This window comes from Lissotriton helveticus, chromosome 11 (assembly GCF_964261635.1).
Source record: "Lissotriton helveticus chromosome 11, aLisHel1.1, whole genome shotgun sequence".
Classification (NCBI taxonomy): domain Eukaryota; kingdom Metazoa; phylum Chordata; class Amphibia; order Caudata; family Salamandridae; genus Lissotriton; species Lissotriton helveticus.
The window spans coordinates 973,296,018-973,311,541 of NC_136072.1; the positions used below are offsets into that span (position 1 = coordinate 973,296,018).

At 43.1% G+C, this 15,524-nt stretch overlaps 1 protein-coding gene across 2 annotated transcripts in view; it reads right to left on the minus strand.

Annotated features, from left to right (window-relative positions):
* SEZ6L (seizure related 6 homolog like) overlaps window positions 1-15,199 on the minus strand; it is a 1,424,144-nt gene extending 1,408,945 nt beyond the window's left edge. For both annotated transcript variants that reach the window (XM_078667320.1, XM_078667319.1), the window contains exon 1: window positions 15,025-15,199. In XM_078667320.1, coding sequence (XP_078523446.1) covers window positions 15,025-15,112 — 88 coding nt within the window. In that variant the 5' untranslated portion in view covers window positions 15,113-15,199. The remainder of the gene's footprint in view (window positions 1-15,024) is intronic.
* Window positions 15,200-15,524: the final 325 nt, after the last annotated feature.

The window sequence follows — 15,524 nt, forward strand, 5'->3', positions numbered from 1 at the left end:
AGTGATCCACGTTTCGGTAAGGAAAAGTATGTCCAGATCAAGATCGACAATAAGATGATGAATGAGCAGGGCGTGCTTGGGAAGCGATCTGCAGTTAAGTGTCGCTATTTTAAGGCCTGGGGGTGGTACCGGGGGTTTGGGAAGAAGTAGCTTTCCTGGTTTGCAGATATTACAGCTGGTAAAAGAACCATTGGGATCGTGCATTGCATGACATGTGCTGTTTTTAGAGGGTCTAAGACTGAGAAGATCTCTACGAGTGTAGCTTACCCTTGGGGCGGTAGGGTCCGGCATAGAGTCTGGCCCTAGGCCCGGTCGTGCGCGGACGGGCGCAGACGGGCTTGCCTTAGGCGCGCCTTCGGCGCGCAAACGGCGCTCCCGCTGCGCTCGTCCGCTGCGCTGGTATGGCCGGCACATTTGAGGGAGAGGGGGATGGGCGTGGCCTCGGAGTGGGCGTGTCTACCCTTCGAGCCGCGATGGCGGGTGGAGGGGAGTTTCCCTGTCTCAGCGGTCAATCGGCTGTTTCAGGGGGAATCCAGAGAGCCTGCTAGGCGCTAGAAGCGAGCGCTTTGGGTGCAGGGTGCAGGTGAGTGCGTTTTAAAAACAGTGAAGGTGAAAGCTTTTTTAAAAACACAGAAATACAAAGAGTCCTCCGGCTTCCGCCTCAGAGGTCGACAAGATTGTAGCAGCGCTAGTGATCAGCGGTTAAATACTACAATGAAAGTGCAAGCTTTTTTTTAAAAACACAGAAATACAGACAGTCCTCCGGCTTCCGCCTCAGAGGTCGACAAGATAAATATTAAGCCAATACAATCTCTCCTTCTCCTAGTAAACACCATATTGAAGATACATGTATTTGCGATTTGATATACATGCTCCATCTGCAACTTAAGCATTGGCTACTGCCAGCCACTCCAGATAGCTTTCAGCTCTACTGTCACCATACCATTTCATTGTGAGCATATGATAAATTTGTAACTCGCCGTTCAGTGAACCATTAAGATTAACCCATCACAGTCCTTACATTTACTTATTAAATACTATTACATTTACCTTAATTGTGGGTATACATAGATCTACCCATTCTTCTTTCTCTACACTTTTGTACTTTCGTCATTCATTCTTATTATCACACGTAGGCACTCACCTTCTATCACAAGTCTCTTTGCTTCTCATACTTACTATGGTCTTACATTCGTTTGGTTACTTTCATCACCCTGTCCTTATGGTGAGCACCCTCACTTAAGTCTTACTTTTATTGTATAGTATTTGACTACTTGTACCCATCTCTATATCATTTCTTCACAGCCTTGAAATTGACCCTGTGAAAATACATGTGTTAGCTGTATTTGATTTCGGCCTGCCTAAATGATCTGTTATTACATACTCACTTCATTTGCACCAGCAACTGAAAATTACTTTTGTTATCTGACAACATCATCCTCTGTATATAATTGACAATACTGGTCATATATGTAGACTTTGGAGCGGGTGTAATCTAATTTATAAACTGTATTGTTATATTTGAAAGATGTATGTTCCTAATGTAATACACGGAACCTTCTGCTTTATTACTCAGATCTTAATTTCAAATGGTATTCTATACCTATTGTTAACAGTTGGTGTGCTCTCTGTAAACCTAACTTATGAAAACCAGAGCTCTGCTAGCAAAGCAGAGCTAACACTGGCCACTTATTACAATTAGAATGTTCAGCTTTCACGAATAGGATATTAATTTAACACATACCAGTGATTATTCTCTTTCTCTCTCTCTCTCTCTCTCTCTCTCTCTCTCTCTCTCTCTCTCTCTATATATATATATATATATATATATATATATATATATATATATATATATATATATTACCTACTGGCGATAGCCAGTAGGTATATATAGTTAGGATTGTTTTCCATAGGGAAATCGCAACATTCTATTGGGAATAACTTTGGCGCCGGTTGAGGAATCTTCCTGAAATTTTCCTTAACTTTGCCTCGCGGCGCTCCGCTCCTTCCCTGAAAGTTTGGGGGGGGATTCGTCAAACGGGGGCTGAGATAAAAGGGGGTCCCAAAACGTGTTTTCCCCATGTTAATTTCCATAGGGCGGTTGGACTCACTTTTAGCCCGAACGGCTGAATGGTTTTCCACCAAACTTGGCAAAATTGTAGGGACTGGTAGCCCGATGTGCCTTTGCTATGTCTCAAGATATGTGCTCCAGTGGTTTTTACGAAAATTAACGTTGAAAAAATATATATTGGGCTACATTGGGCTATATATATGTTAGAGCCCAAATGTAGCCCAATGTAGCCCAATGTAGCCCAATGTAGCCCAAAGATGGCCACCAGAGACAAAAAAAAACAAATGTAGCCCAAATATCAGCCAGATGTAGCCCAACTATAGCCCAATGACAGAATGTCCCAGAGTGTTCTAAAGAACAACTAGAGCGCTAACAGTCTTACTTATGACAAAAGTATGGCACACCTGAAGTCATCTTGATTGGAATAAAGTGTTAACACTTAAAACATTTAATTTGCAAAGGAACAAAATGAGGGGGTTCATTTTGCCATAGAAATTATGATTAGTGCTGAAGAAAGAAAAATTAGGGCACATTTTGAGTGACTTCTCAAATCCTCTTATATTTCATTAAAACAATTCGGATATGCAGTCTCCCAAGATTGGCCACCAGAGACAAAAGAGCCCAAATGTAGCCCAAATATCAGCCAGATGTAGCCCAACTATAGCCCAATGACAGAATGTCCCAGAGTGTTCTAAAGAACAACTAGAACGCTAACAGTCTTACTTATGACAAACGTATGGCACACCTGAAGTCATCTTGATTGGAATAAAGTGGTAACACTTAATACATTTAATCTGAAAAGGAACAAAATGAGGGGTTTCATTTTGCCATAGAAATGTTATATATATATATATATATATATATAGATATATATATATATATATATATTCACTGAGAAAACCATAGGTTACACACCAGTTATAGTTAGGAATTAGCATTTAAAAAACCTTTGAAATTTACTGAAAAAACCATAGATTTCACACCAGTTATAGTTAGCTGGAAATTTTACTCGCATAAAACCATTGAAATTCCCACGTTATAGTTAGTTGGACTCACTATAACTTGCACGTCTGCAATGCACTGCTGATGACGTCACATATTACATCACTCATGCATATATTTAAATATTTAAACATTACTCGCTAATATATGTATTCACTAAGATACACTTAATAAGCCAGTTAACCAATCAATTTTTTTTTTTAAAACACTGAAAAAACCATAGGTTTCAGGCCTTTTATAGTTAGGAATTAGCATTTAAAAACCTTTGAAATTCACTGAAAAAAACATAGGTTTAAGGCCTTATATAGTTAGGAATTAGCATTTAATTTTTTTTTGAAATTCACTGAAAAAACCATAGGTTTCAGGAGTTATATAGTTAGGAATTAGTTTTTAAAAAACCTTTGAAATTCACTCAAAAAACTATACGTTTTAGTGGTGTTATGGTTAGCTGGACATTTTACTCATACAAAACCAATGAAATTGCTCCTATATAGTTAGTTGTACTAACTATATTTCGCGCACCCGCAATCCACTGCTGATGATGTCACATATTAGATCATTCATGACATGGTCAGTGACATCACTGATGACATCTCAAATGACATCACTGATGACATCACTGATGACATCATCCACGTGACAATCACATACACCTTTTCATACACTATTACAATTTGTCATCACTGTTTGTAAAATACAGAGTATCATATTTAAATCCATTGTCACAGCAATACAAGTATCTAAAAATCCACTCAGTGATTCATAGATGTATACACACATCTAATCACCTACCTATGGATTCACTCATACATGCTGTCAATGAACAATAGAACACTATCAAAAATACTTATACATCTATATCGACATTAAAAAACAGCACGCATCCTATTCACATATGAAGTCATCCTACTCACTTATGCAAACAATGGATCATACTTACATATTTACTTAGCAAAACACTTATACAAACACCACTTCTTCTATTCATTTAGATAGTAAGTCATACTTAGTGAATTATAAAATCATTATTACAAGTATACTGTTATCCATACAGTCACTCACAAAATCATTGTGTCTTGTGTATACTTATTTATATACAACAACTGACACATACACTGCCTTTTATTTTTCTAGTTTGTTGGACCTGTACCTTTGAGAAATATATTTGCTCATCACCACACCCATAAAGAGATTCCCTCACCCAAACTGTTAGAACATGTAGTTTTAACTTCATATATCTACTGAATCAACTATTCACACATCTTTGGACAGTCACACACCCCTCACCGAACCACACACACTTTCACACTCCCATACAAATACTCAGTTAACTAATCAATAACTAATATAGACTTTCACATAGCTAGTAACCAACTGTAGAATCAGTTTACGCAACAACTGACAAAGTGATACAGATATTCACACAGTTTAGTCACTATCCACTATATTTAGTGAGACATTATAAATTGGTCAAGTAAACAGTCAATTACACTGCTACTAAATCCTCCATCCAAATATTTATTTATATATATCCACTCATTCTTCAATGTAAATTGCTATATATATAATGCATATTTAAATAACGAAGCAAACCACATTCACTGGATGATGTCATCAGTGATGTCATCAGTGATGTCATCAGTGATGTCATTTGAGATGTCATCAGTGATGTCACTGACCATGTCATGATGATCTAATATGTGACATCATCAGCAGTGGATTGCGGGTGCGCGAAATATAGTTAGTACAACTAACTATATAGGAGCAATTTCATTGGTTTTGTATGAGTAAAATGTCCAGCTAACTATAACACCACTAAAACGTATAGTTTTTTGAGTGAATTTCAAAGGTTTTTTAAAAACTAATTCCTAACTATATAACTCCTGAAACCTATGGTGTTTTCAGTGAATATATCTATCTATATATATATATATATATATATATATATATATATATATAAAGTGACATTGCGTTTACAAGGAAGTAAACACACTGCGTTTTATGTTTTAAGAAAGTAAAAGTCGCTCGCAATAATGTTTTGGGAGAATTAAACAATGTGAATTGTCGTTTTCAAGCCTCAGAGCCGGAGGCAGGAAAGCGTCGGTGCTTTTCCCCGGGAGCTGTCCCCAGTGGAAGTGCTGAAATAGCCGGTGTTCTATTGTGAACTGTGCACTGTGATACCTTATCGAGGGATCTCGCAGAAAGATGTGACAGTCACAATAAAACGCACTCTGTGCCTGGGTAATAATGCCAGTAAAGGAGACGAGTTACGGCTCATCCCGAATCCATGGACACAGGGCATAGATTCTGGCAGCTTTACAGAGTATCCACTTACAGCTCTGCTGAAGGATAACGGGAGGGCGGCTATTGGGATGTTAATCATGTATTTTCGCTCTGTGATGACGAGTGCGGAAGATGTTTCCGGGAAGGTAATGACCTAGTGAAACCAGAGCACCGTGTGACTGGACTTCTCTCACCAGCGTCCATGATCAATGTAAGCAATATGTGCGAATTTCACTTCAAACAAATGCACTAATGGTGATGACAATGATTACATGCAGTTGCTATGGGTAACATTCTCTTCTGGTAGTTAATGCCCTAGAAAGCCAGCACATACAGAGGCTTCTGGCCAATCAGAATGCAAATCTCCTTTCACCTATGCTAAACCGCACAGAGCAAACGTATGCCTGTTGAGCAATATTGAGGTATAAATGTTGGAAGAGATTAAACCCAAAAAAACTTTAAGCCGGCCACGATAACTTCTCTTCGTGTGATGTTTTAATACGTCAGAGCTGATATCAAACGCTATTAGGAAAGGGTCAACTTCAGCTGAATGTCTTGCGTATAGTGTGAAAAAACTCAGTTAAAAACTGTTTATGTAGGTAACCTCATTTCTGGCATCAATGTTGAAAAATGTGATGAATTTGTTCTGTCAAGGACCAGGGTTTAAAGGAGGTGTTGTGTTGCATGTCTTCTGTATAGTGAAGGTGTTCTGCTGTCTGCACTGTGTCTTGAGGTGTGCTGTTGCACGTTTTGTCACTAAGGAAGGTGTTCTGCACTGTGTTCTGTTGCTTGTCCTTTGTACAGTGAAGTTGTTCTTTCATGCAAACATTGCACTACGAAGGTGTTCTGATGCCTGCACTGTGCGAATTAAGGCATCCTATTGCTTGTTTTGTCACTAATGAAGGTGTTCAGCACCATCTCCTATGTGTAAATAAGGTGTTCTGTTGCTTGGCCTTTGTATAGTGAAGCTGTTCTCCACACATACATTGCACAATGAAGGTGTTCTGGTGTCTGCACTGTGTGTAATGAGATATCCTGTTGCATTACCACTCCTGTCACTGATGAAGGTGTTCAGCGCTGAGTCCTCTTTATAAAGAGGATTATCTGTTGCATATTCTTTGTATAGCGAAGTAGTTCTTTCACGCATACATTGCACAATGAAGGTGTTCTGGTGAATGCATCGTATGTAATGAGGTGTCCTATTTCATGTCTTGTCAATAACGAATGTTTTCTGAACCATTCCCCCTGTATAAAGAAGACGTTCTCTTGCATACACTTTGCATAGTGAAGCTGTTCTTCTACTTGCAGCTTGTGTAGCGTGTTGGGTTGCACGTCTTGTGTATAGTGATGTGCTCTGAACAATGGCTTTTGATCAATGAAGGTGCTGTGCACCATGCTCTCTATGTAAAAAAAAATGTGTTTTCTTGCATATCCTTGACATAATTCAGGTATTCTATTACATCCCCGATGTAGATTGAAGGTCCTGTGTCCAATCTCATGGGTATACTTAAGGTGTTCCACGGTATGAACTGTGTGAAGATATTCTGCCACATATCCAGAGAATAGTGAATGAGTCGTTATACACACACACACAGTGTTCGGTGAAGGTGTCCCCAGCACTGTCCTCAGTGACTTTCTTATACCACATTGCCCTGTAAGAGGTTCTTCTTCCAAACATCCTGTACAGTAAGGGCCTTTGTGATCATGCTCTTTCTGTTATGAAGTCTTTTGACACTTGTTATGTCTCCAATTAGGTTTTTCTTTCACACAGCTGGTGTGTGCTTGTCCACATGTCCTGTGCATGATGAGTGTGTTTGCAAGGGCCATATGTGTATTGACTTTGTAAGTGCATATACCCCAAGTATAATTAAAGTGTCCTCCCCAGGCCCTTTGTATATTTAAGGTGTTTGTGTATGTCCCAAGTATAATAAATGTGTCCTGCTCAGTATCTGCTGACATTTATGAATGCTCCAAGCATAATGAAGTCATGCTGCATAGGACCCATCCATATTTAAGATTTGCATATGCCCTAAGTATAATGAAGATATCCTACACAGGCTCTATCTATAATGAAGGTTTTTGTGTATGTCCTAAGTATAGTGAAGGCATCCTAGATAGATTTGTCTATATTGAAGCTGATTGTGCATACCCCAAGCATAGTAAAGCTCTCCTGCACAATCCCTGTGCATACTGAAGATGTTTTTAAAAGACCCAAGTAGAATACAAGCGTCGTGCACAAGCCCTGTCTACATTGAATGTGTTTCCATAGAGCCCCAGGAATAATGAGGGTGCCCTGCACAGACCCTATATATGTTGAAAGTGCTAGTATGTGTCTAAAGTATAATGAAGGTGTTCTGCACAGGCCCTCTCTATATTGCAGGTGTTTGCTTATACCCCAAATATAATGAAGGTGTCGTACACAGGTCCTGTGAATATTAAATTCATTCGCCACACGTCCCATGTATAATCAAGGTCTTCTGCCAGTGGCAAGTGTTGAATGGGTGTGTTGTCATATGTCCTCTACTTAACAAAGGTCTTCTGTTGTATGTTCTTTGCATAGATAAGACGTTCTTAGGCATGAGCTGGGTCTGCGTAAATTGAAGGTGTCCTGAAGTGTGCTCTGTGTAGAATGAATGTGTTGTGTCACAAGCTCTATGCACGTTTAATGATTTCTGACACATGCCCACTGCACCATATAGGAACTATTAAACAAACAAATGTGAAGAATGGAATACGTGAGTGAATCTTAACCAATGGTATCTATCCGAGGTTTCATTCCATGTCAACACTTTTTCTCTGATTCTAGATGTTTTGCCAATGATCTACTTTATGGAAAATGTGTTCTGCCATATGCGACGTGGTGTGTACAATGACAGTATTTGCCTGCGTTTATATGTTTAAGGTGTGCTGCTACATATGCTATGTACAAAGAAGTAGGTCTGCCACTGTACTGTAGTAGTTCTACTTTACATTGGCCTGGTTTACAAAATTAACAAGTTTGGGCCTGATTTAGAGTTTGACGGATGGGTTCACCTTTTCCAGTGTGAGGGATATTCCATGCACCTTATTACAAGTGCATTAGGATATAATCCTTTTCTAATTAGTGGTGGGTGGTAAATTCTGCTCTGTGGGCGGAGTTGGTGGAGTTTTGGCCACTCCGCAGTACACGTGTAAAGCGTAGTTTCAGCCAAATTCCATCAACTGCCACGTGGCAGAGTTATTTCTTGTGCGCAGTTCACCAATGGTAAGTTGGCGAATGCAAACAAAATTTGGCATACCCTAGTGTGATTTTCGTTCGCTAGTAGGGAACCTAGTGAGGATTCCACAACGCGGCAGTCATGACCCTTTGCTATCAGAAAGCTTCCACTCCTATAGAAAATCTACTCAAGTGGTGGCAAAATCGACTTGAGAAGCAGCCTTTTCTGGTGTGCGGCGTGGTGCAGTTTGTGCTGATTTTTCACCACAGATCGAGCTTCCTGTGCTAAAAATCATCATGAGCAGCGGAACATGCCTAATTCCACCCATTCACAGAACTTCACAGATTTTATCTGTGTGAACATGACCAGTGTGTTTTCATGCAACTCCATTGAATGCCGCTAAGTGAAACTCTGCAAGTTCCATCCACCCCTATTTATAATAAGGGGGACGGTATTCTCAAGTGTATGATGAGGTACCCAACCACCAATCTTTAAATCAAGCCTTACGCCATTCACAGCACACCTTTCAGAAATTGATTTTCTGAAGGAAAACAGTTATTAACTTTAAACGTGTACGCGTCTCTTAGTGTACCTCCAACTCCTAGCTTTAGAAGTAACGCTCACTATTGTTCAAGGCAGTCTCGAATTATCCTTCGTGTCTCAGTATTTAACCACAGCAACACACAGTGCACACACTGGTCATGTTCACACAAATATAACTGAAGTTATCATGCCCCTTTCACTGCTGATATGTGGTGGAAATAGGATGCACAAATCAAATATGTGTGCACAGATGTGAATGTATGACTACACACATCAATGTGTGCTTACATGCACTCCACCCTCAGTCAACACATTATCACTGTACATCACCCATACAAAGCAGTAGAGTTTAATGTACATGTTTGACCTGAGGCACCTACATCTCAACAGGAATTTTAAGCTCAAGAACCTCCTTAAGAGGCTCTTCCAATCGATGAGCCTGAATGGTGCAGAGCTGTGTAATATTTGATCCCCAACTGTTGTTCCTCCTACAATTCCCAAACACTGATTTAGAAAGTGTATCCCTAAAATGTGATTGCAAGTGGTCCTTGTTAATTCAATTACATGATACTGAATATTGAAAAATGGACCCCTCCCCCGCTCCCCAGCACCAAGAAGCAAGAAACATGCCAGGCCGGTCCCCACAACCCATCACACATTTTGACTCAGAGGCTGAACACCATTATGCAAATATGTGTGTGTATAGGGTGCGCCAGTGTCAATAATGAAGCTACAAGGGGGCTGGTGCAAAGCAGAAGGCTCTTAAGTGGTAATTCACGTTTCAGATTATCACACTCTCTGGTTTCATTATCCTGATCATAAATGCAACTCCTGTAAAATTGTCATTCGTGATAAGTAGCCAGTGAGATGGAGGAAAACAGGCACTCCTTTTTAGAAGAACCACAATACATCAATACACTTGTAATTAAAATAATAAAGCGGGCTAGGGAGAGGACTGCCTGTTCTGCTCCTTTCACAATCAATCACTGTATGAAAATGAACCAAATGAGCCACATGCTACAGTGTAGGCTACATCTAGACAACGATCTATGGGGAAATCATTCTAATATTCCACGTATTCAGTCATATTCAGGCCTATCGACATCTCAGCTCGGACATTTGCAATAACAAGACCTGCGAGAAAACATGGGGTGGGCAATGTGTAAACCCCAGGCTTGTCTTCAGCTCATAACCAGAACAGAAAGTACTACACAGCACGTTAATAAGTAATGCAGGTGGTGAGGAAAGGAACTCCTTACTTCTTGCCAAGCAGGACATTAACAAACATACTATAGCGGCTGAGATGAATAAACACGAACTCTATAGTATATATGCATATGCACGGGGGTGTGGGGGGCAAGACTCAGGAGAGGGGAAGCTTCCAATGGTCTTGGTGCCTCCCCCGCCCCCCGACAGTGGTAATACATCTCAGATTACACACTGCACATCTGCATATATGGTCCATGTCATGACATGTCCTCACTATATTTGTTTAAATAAATAATTACGCAAATCAGGATGCTAGAGGTTACATTTGAGCAGTACATTGAATGCACAGGAGGCCTCTTAACCATAACGAAAGTTGGTTCCACATGTAAAGAAAATGAAATATGCAATCTGTGCCTCAATTAAGTGATTTCTTTGTTCGTGTCATAATTGTTGTGCTGTGGTAATAACCTCGAGCCTGACCTTGCACTGTATTAATAAATATGTAAATGAGCTTATAAGTACAGTTGTTCTGCATGACATTCTATTGGGCCTTATTTATTTCCACTGCCATGGCATAAACATCTGTATATGCTCGCGTGGATGTTTTTACTGTCAGACACATTTAGGTTGAATGTGCAGTATGACTCAGTAAGTGGCTCGTACGAATGAGGTTCATTACATTACATCTGGGCGAAGGCCTAATGCAAATAGAGCGAAGCCTAGTATGCCTGCTTCACTTAATAATGTAGCTGGGTAAGCGTCACCCATGCATCAATGGTAACTGTGAGAGTATGCCACACTAGGGATGCTCTAACAGTGAAGATGCAGGAAGCAGATGATCAGACAGATAAACAGCAGATGAGTAGCCCCCATAGCACAACTTCAGTTAGTTCCAAGTTTTCCAGGAGAAATGCATTATCATTATGTAAAAAATGTTGGTGTAAAATAATCAATAACCTATTACACAGCCAGAGAAAGCTCCTTCAATCACTCATAGCATTACAGCCACGATGAGGAGGCGAAATCTGACGAGAGGATGCTGACAGGTCGAGCTGCACAAGGGGTCAAAGCACACACGGATAATAGTACTCAGGCAATGATGCCTTCAACAAACACAAGAGCCAGTGTGGCTTACCACAGACGCAAACAGGAGATGGCACCTTAAAGAAATAAAACAAGAAATCGGATCTTCAAAAATACAACTAGCGAATGTTTCTTTCAATACGCTCAAACCGGCAATGGCACTGTCAACAAAGAAATAACATGCAATACCATCCTCAACAAAGAAAAACAGGCAATGGGACCTTGAGCAAAGACAACGAGGGATTTTTTGTTTCAACAAACATGTTGGGTGTGGGACTTTCAATAAACAAAACGAGGGGAGTAGGCAATCAAAAGCGGCATTAGCACCACAAACAAACTGAAACAGTTAATGGGATCTTTAAAAATAAGCAAGGACGATGGGACCTATAAAAACAAAAATAAGCATTTGAGCTCTCAGCAAACAAAAACAGACACCGAGGAGCCTAACAATTAAAATGGAGAACAGATTATCAACAATTAAAAGCAGGCGCTGTGAAACTCAACAATCAGAAATAGACAATAGGACATAAAACACACAAAAACAGAACATGAGAATCTTATTGAATTAATTGCAAAACGATCACCGAACCATCATCCTACAAGGAGAGGTGCAAATAAAGTCTTTAGTGCCTCTCTGGGTGCTCAGTTCAGCCTCACAGCAAAGGAATGAAATAGTAACAGAGGCTAGAAAGGCTAAGGAGGCCCCAGTTTTCAAGCACAGGAAGCCGAAGAGGTTCTACATCCTGAGTGTACAGAGACAACAAGCATTGGTACAGGAGTAAAGAACCTCCCCTCATGGGACGGCAGCACAGGTGCAGGGGAATAGACCAGGAGCTCGGGGGTCCACATCAAAGCAATAGGGAGTTACACTTGAACATGACTAGGGAGGAGAGGAAACAGCGGAACTGGGCAGAACAGGTATAGGAGGAAGAGAACACACATATGCAGGGGTGGAAGAAGAGAGGTACTGAGAACAAGGAGCACGTGTATATTGAGTAATATATGTGCAGGATGTGGCATGAAGAGTGTAAGGAAAACACAGGTATAGGGGGTAGTACATTATAGGGATGCACCACCAATGGTACAGGGAAAGGGGAGTGCATGTCCAGGGATCAGCAGCAAGGGCAGGAAGAGAGAGGGGTCTCGTGCAGAGACAGAGCACCACGTGTACAGGGGGCTGAAGTGAATGCACGTGGGTGAAGCGGGGGCGAGGAGTACCAAGAAAGAAGGCACAAGTGCGGAAAGAGCACAAAGCAAGCACAACATCCGGGGTAGAGAGTAAGAGCACAAGCTCGTGGGCAGAGCTGCACAGTGCAGGGGGAAAGGGCACGTGTGAACATATGAACAGCCTTCGCTCAGAGAGCAGACAATGTAGAGGGGCAGAGCAGCACACGTGCATAGGGGTGACATCTCACGTGCAAGGAGACAGCACAGGTGACAGGAGGGAATTTCAGGTAAAGGGTTAGAAAGGTGCAGGCACGGGAGAAAGGATGCATGTGTAAATGGATAGAGCAACAAGGTGAGGCACAGACGATCACTGTGAAATTATTGATAATAAGATCACACGATATACAGGGCATAGGAACATATGCACGCGGAACAGCGCGGAAGGCCATGCGAAGAAAGAAGAACACAGATGTGAGCAGCTCGTGTGTAGAAGGAGAGAGGCGCACGTGTACCGGGAGAGGGAACCACAAACAGAGGGAGAGAGCAGTGCATGTGTACAGAGATTCACACACAGAGGGAGAGAACAGTGCAGGTGTGCAGAGATTCACATACAGAGGGAGAGAGCAGTGCAGGTGTGCAGAGATTCAAATACAGAGGGAGAGAGCAGTGCAGGTGTGCAGAAATTCACATACAGAGGGAGAGAGCAGTGCAGGTGTGCAGAGATTCACATACAGAGGGAGAGAGCAGTGCAGGTGTGCAGAAATTCACATACAGAGGGAGAGAGCAGTGCAGGTGTGCAGAGATTCACATACAGAGAGAGAGAGCAGAGCAGGTGTACAGAGATGCACACACAGTGCAGGTGTACAGAGATTCACACACAGAAGGAGAGAGCAGTGCAGGTGCACATGGATTCACACACAGTGAGGGAGCAGTGCAGGTGTGCACAGAGAGTCACACACAGAGGGAGAGAGCAGTGCAGGTGCACAGAGGTTCACGCACAGGGCGAGAGCAGTGCAGGTGCACATAGATTCACAGAGAGAGAGAGAGCAGTGCAGGTGTGCATAGATTCACACACAAATGGAGAGACCAGTGCAGGTGTGCAGGGATTCACACAGAGGGAGAGGGCAGTGCTGGTGTGCAGAGATTCACACACAGAGGGAAAGAGCAGTGCAGGTGTACAGAGATTCACACACAGAGGGAGAGAGCAGTGCAGGTGCGCGGGGATTCACACAGAGACAGAGAGCATTGCAGGTGTGCATAGATTCACACAGAGGGAGAGAGCAGTGCAGGTGTGCATACATTCACACAGAAGGAGAGAGCAGTGCAGGTGTACAGAGATTCACACACAAGGGGGGGATCAGTGCAGCTGCACAGAGATTCACACACAGAGGGAGAGAGCAGTCCAGGTGCACAGGGATTCACACACGGAGAGAGCAGTGCAGGTGCACAGAGATTCACACACAGAGGGAGAGCGCAGAGCAGGTGTGCAGAGATTCACACACAGAAGGAGAGAACAGTGCAGGTGTACAGAGATTCACACACTGAGGGAGAGAGCAGTGCATGTGTGCATAGATTCACACAGAGGAGAGAGCAGTGCAGGTGCGCATAGATTCACACAGAGGGAGAGAGCAGTGCAGGTGCACAGGGATTCACACACAGAGGGAGAGAGCAGTGCAGGTGTACAGAGATTCACACACAGAGGGAGAGAACAATGCAGATGTACAGAGATTCACACACAGAGGGAGAGAACAGTGCAGGTGTACAGAGATTCACACACAGAAGGAGAGAACAGTGCAGGTGTACAGAGATTCACACACAGAGGGAGAGAGCAGTTCATGTGTGCATAGATACACACAGAGGGAGAGAGCAGTTCATGTGTGCATAGATTCACACAGAGGGAGAGAGCAGTGCAGGTGCACAAGGATTCACACACAGAGGGAGAGAGCAGTGCAGGTGTACAGAGATTCACACACAGAGGGAGAGAGCAGTGCAGGTGTACAGAGATTCACACACAGAGGGAGAGAACAATGCAGGTGTACAGAGATTCACACACAGAGGGAGAGAACAGTGCAGGTGTACAGAGATTCACACACAGAAGGAGAGAACAGTACAGGTGTACAGAGATTCACACACAGAGGGAGAGAGCAGTTCATGTGTGCATAGATACACACAGAGGGAGAGAGCAGTGCAGGTGTGCATAGATTCACACAGAGGGAGAGAGCAGTGCAGGTGCACAGGGATTCACACACGAGGGAGATAGCAGTGCAGGTGTACAGAGATTCGGCAGCAAAGATGCACGGAGGATGAACCTATAATAACCCGGAACAGAGCAACAAGAGCCGGGAGTGAGGCAAAGCTCCGCCACGGGGAGAGGCGAGGGAGCACCGCTGTGCACAGTGGGCACCGGGAGCCGGCGTCGGCACGAGCCCGCTCCTGCAGAGTACCGACCACGCTCCTCTGATCTCTTACCTCCGGGGGCAGCCCGTGTCCCTGCTGCCAGGAGCAGGAGGAGGAGGGCGGGGAGTCCCGGACTCCAGCACAGTCCACAGCGGGCCATGGTCCCCCGGCCCCGGGGGAGAGGGTCTGTGGTGGGCTCCTGTTTCCCGCACGCGCGCTGCGCTGTCGCCGTCCTCACACAGCAGCTAGGACCGGCCGCGGAGATGCAATGCTCCTCCAGCGCCAGCGATGAGCGTGGGCTTGGAAGCTGAGACTGAAGACAGAGGAGGGGGGAGCCTGCGCGTGAGTGGAGAGGCGCGTGGGGGCAGAGGGCCGAGAAGGAGAATCCAGGAGGGAGAGTGGGCGCATCATCCGCTACTAAACAATACAAAGCAACACAGTCCGCCCTGCTGGCATGTCTACAGATGCAGTGCTAGTGAAACTGGTCTGTGCCTTTAAATTCACACGTCCACGAGGCGTCGTTAACATGTAGAGTCAGCGCAGTACCTGGTTGATACCCTCTATTCAATTAT